This window comes from Lepidochelys kempii, chromosome 2, assembly GCF_965140265.1.
Source record: "Lepidochelys kempii isolate rLepKem1 chromosome 2, rLepKem1.hap2, whole genome shotgun sequence".
In the NCBI taxonomy this organism is placed as follows: Eukaryota; Metazoa; Chordata; order Testudines; family Cheloniidae; genus Lepidochelys; species Lepidochelys kempii.
In genome coordinates, this window is record NC_133257.1 from 63,009,587 (window position 1) to 63,012,033 (window position 2,447).

Genomic DNA, 2,447 nt, shown 5'->3' on the forward strand with positions numbered 1-2,447 from the left:
AGTAACGGGGAGATGTTTATGGCGGGGTGGGAGGTTGAGGCAAATCGTCTGGCTGCTGGTTACGCGCAGCCAGACACCAGGGCGGTTAGAAGAGCACAGGAGGGCGCGGTACGCATCAGAGAAGCTTTGAAAACCAGTTTCATGACTGGCCAGGCTACGGTGTGAAAGTTCTGTTTGTTTCTCCTTGATGAAACCCCCCGCCCCTTGGTTCACTCTACTTCCCTGTAAGCTAACCACCCGCCCCTCCTCCCTTCAATCACCGCTTGCAGAGGCAATAAAGTCATTGTTGCTTCACATTCATGCATTCTTTATTCATTCATCACACAAATAGGGGGATGACCACCAAGGTAGCCCAGGAGGGGTGGTGGAGGAGGGAAGGAAAATGCCACACAGCACTTTAAGCACAGCACTTTAAAAGTTTACAACTTTAAAATTTATTGAATGACAGCCTTCTTTTTTTGGGGCAATCCTCTGTGGTGGAGTGGCTGGTTGGCCGGAGGCCCCCCCACCGCGTTCTTGGGCGTCTGGGTGTGGAGGCTATGGAACTTGGGGAGGAGGGCGGTTGGTTACAGAGGGGCTGCAGTGGCAGTCTGTGCTCCAGCTGCCTTTGCTGCAGTTCAACCATACACTGGAGCATACTGGTTTGGTCCTGCAGCAGCCTCAGCATTGAATCCTGCCTCCTCTCATCACGCTGCTGCCACATTTGAGCTTCAGCCCTGTCTTCAGCCCGCCACTTACTCTCTTCAGCCCGCCACTTACTCTCTTCAGCCCGCCACCTCTCCTCCCGGTCATTTTGTGCTTTCCTGCACTCTGACATTATTTGCCTCCACGCATTCGTCTGTGCTCTGTCAGTGTGGGAGGACAGCATGAGCTCGGAGAACATTTCATCGCGAGTGCGTTTTTTTTTCTTTCTAAGCTTCACTAGCCTCTGGGAAGGAGAAGATCCTGTGATCATTGAAACACATGCAGCTGGTGGAGAAAAAAAAAGGGACAGCGGTATTTAAAAAGACACATTTTATAAAACAGTGGCTACACTCTTTCAGGGTAAACCTTGCTGTTAACATTACATACATAGCACATGTGCTTTTGTTACAAGGTCGCATTTTGCCTCCTCCCACCGCGTGACTACCCCCTCAACCTTCCCCCCTCCCTGTGGCTAACAGCGGGGAACATTTCTGTTTAGCCACAAGCAAACAGCCCAGCAGGAATGGGCTCCTCTGAGTGTCCCCTGAAGAAAAGCACTCTATTTGAACCAGGTGACCATGAATTATATCTCACTCTCCTGAGGATAACACAGAGAGAGAAAGAACGGATGTTGTTTGAATGCCAGCAAACATACACTGCAATGCTTTGTTCTACAATGATTCCCGAGTACGTTTTACTGGCCTGGAGTGGTAAAGTGTCCTACCATGAAGGATGCAATAAGGCTGCCCTCCCCAGAAACCTTTTGCAAAGGCTTTAGGACTACATCTAGGAGAACCGCAAATGCCAGGGCAAAGTAATCCTTTCACATGCTTGCTTTTAAACCATATATAGTATTTTAAGAGGTACACTCACCAGAGGTCCCTTCTCCGCCTGCTGGGTCCAGGAGGCAGCCTTGGGTGGGTTCGGGGGGTACTGGCTCCAGGTCTAGGGTGAGAAACAGTTCCTGGCTGTCGGGAAAACCGGTTTCTCCGCTTGCTTGCTGTGAGCTATCTACAACCTCCTCCTCATCATCATCTTCTTCGTCCCCAAAACCTGCTTCCGTATTGCCTCCATCTCCATTGAAGGAGTCAAACAACATGGCTGGGGTAGTGGTGGCTGAACCCCCTAAAATGGCATGCAGCTCATCATAGAAGCGGCATGTTTGGGGCTCTGACCCAGAGCGGCTGTTCGCCTCTCTGGTTTTCTGGTAGGCTTGCCTCAGCTCCTTCAGTTTCACGCGGCACTGCTTCGGGTCCCTGTTATGGCCTCTGTCCTTCATGCCCTGGCAGATTTTCACAAAGGTTTTGGCATTTCGAAAACTGGAACGGAGTTCTGATAGCACGGATTCCTCTCCCCAAACAGCGATCAGATCCCGTACCTCCCGTTCGGTCCATGCTGGAGCTCTTTTGCGATTCTGGGACTCCATCATGGTCACCTGTGCTGATGAGCTCTGCATGGTCACCTGAAGCTTGCCACGCTGGCCAAACAGGAAATGAGATTCAAAAGTTCGCGGTTCTTTTCCTGTCTACCTGGCCAGTGCATCTGAGTTGAGAGTGCTGTCCAGAGCGGTCATAATGGAGCACTCTGGGATAGCTCCCGGAGGCCAATACCATCAAATTGTGTCCACAGTACCCCAAATTCGAGCCGGCAACGTCGATTTAAGCGCTAATCCACTTGTCAGGGGTGGAGTAAGGAAATCGATTTTAAGAGCCCTTTAAGTCGAAATAAAGGGCTTCATTGTGTGGACGGGTGCAGGTTTACAT

At 50.9% G+C, this 2,447-nt stretch overlaps 1 protein-coding gene across 1 annotated transcript; it reads right to left on the reverse strand.

Moving 5' to 3' along the window:
• Positions 1-369: 369 nt before the first annotated feature.
• On the reverse strand, positions 370-2,029 carry LOC140905900 (uncharacterized). The gene is made up of 2 exons (XM_073329397.1): positions 1,558-2,029; positions 370-969 (listed from the first exon to the last, which is right to left on the reverse strand). Exons 1-2 carry the CDS (start codon positions 1,961-1,963, stop codon positions 428-430), a joined length of 948 nt encoding a protein of 315 aa, XP_073185498.1. The 5' UTR covers positions 1,964-2,029; the 3' UTR covers positions 370-427.
• Between the last annotated feature and the right edge of the window lie 418 nt (positions 2,030-2,447).

Excerpts from the sequence above, each read along its gene's own strand:
- LOC140905900 (XM_073329397.1), bottom strand. The coding sequence starts at position 1,963 with ATGAAGGACAGAGGCCATAACAGGGACCCGAAGCAGTGCCGCGTGAAA. Across the intron at positions 970-1,557 it reads AGGCGGAGAAGGGACCTCTG|CTGCATGTGTTTCAATGATC; the intron begins GTGAGTGTACCT and ends TTTCTCCACCAG.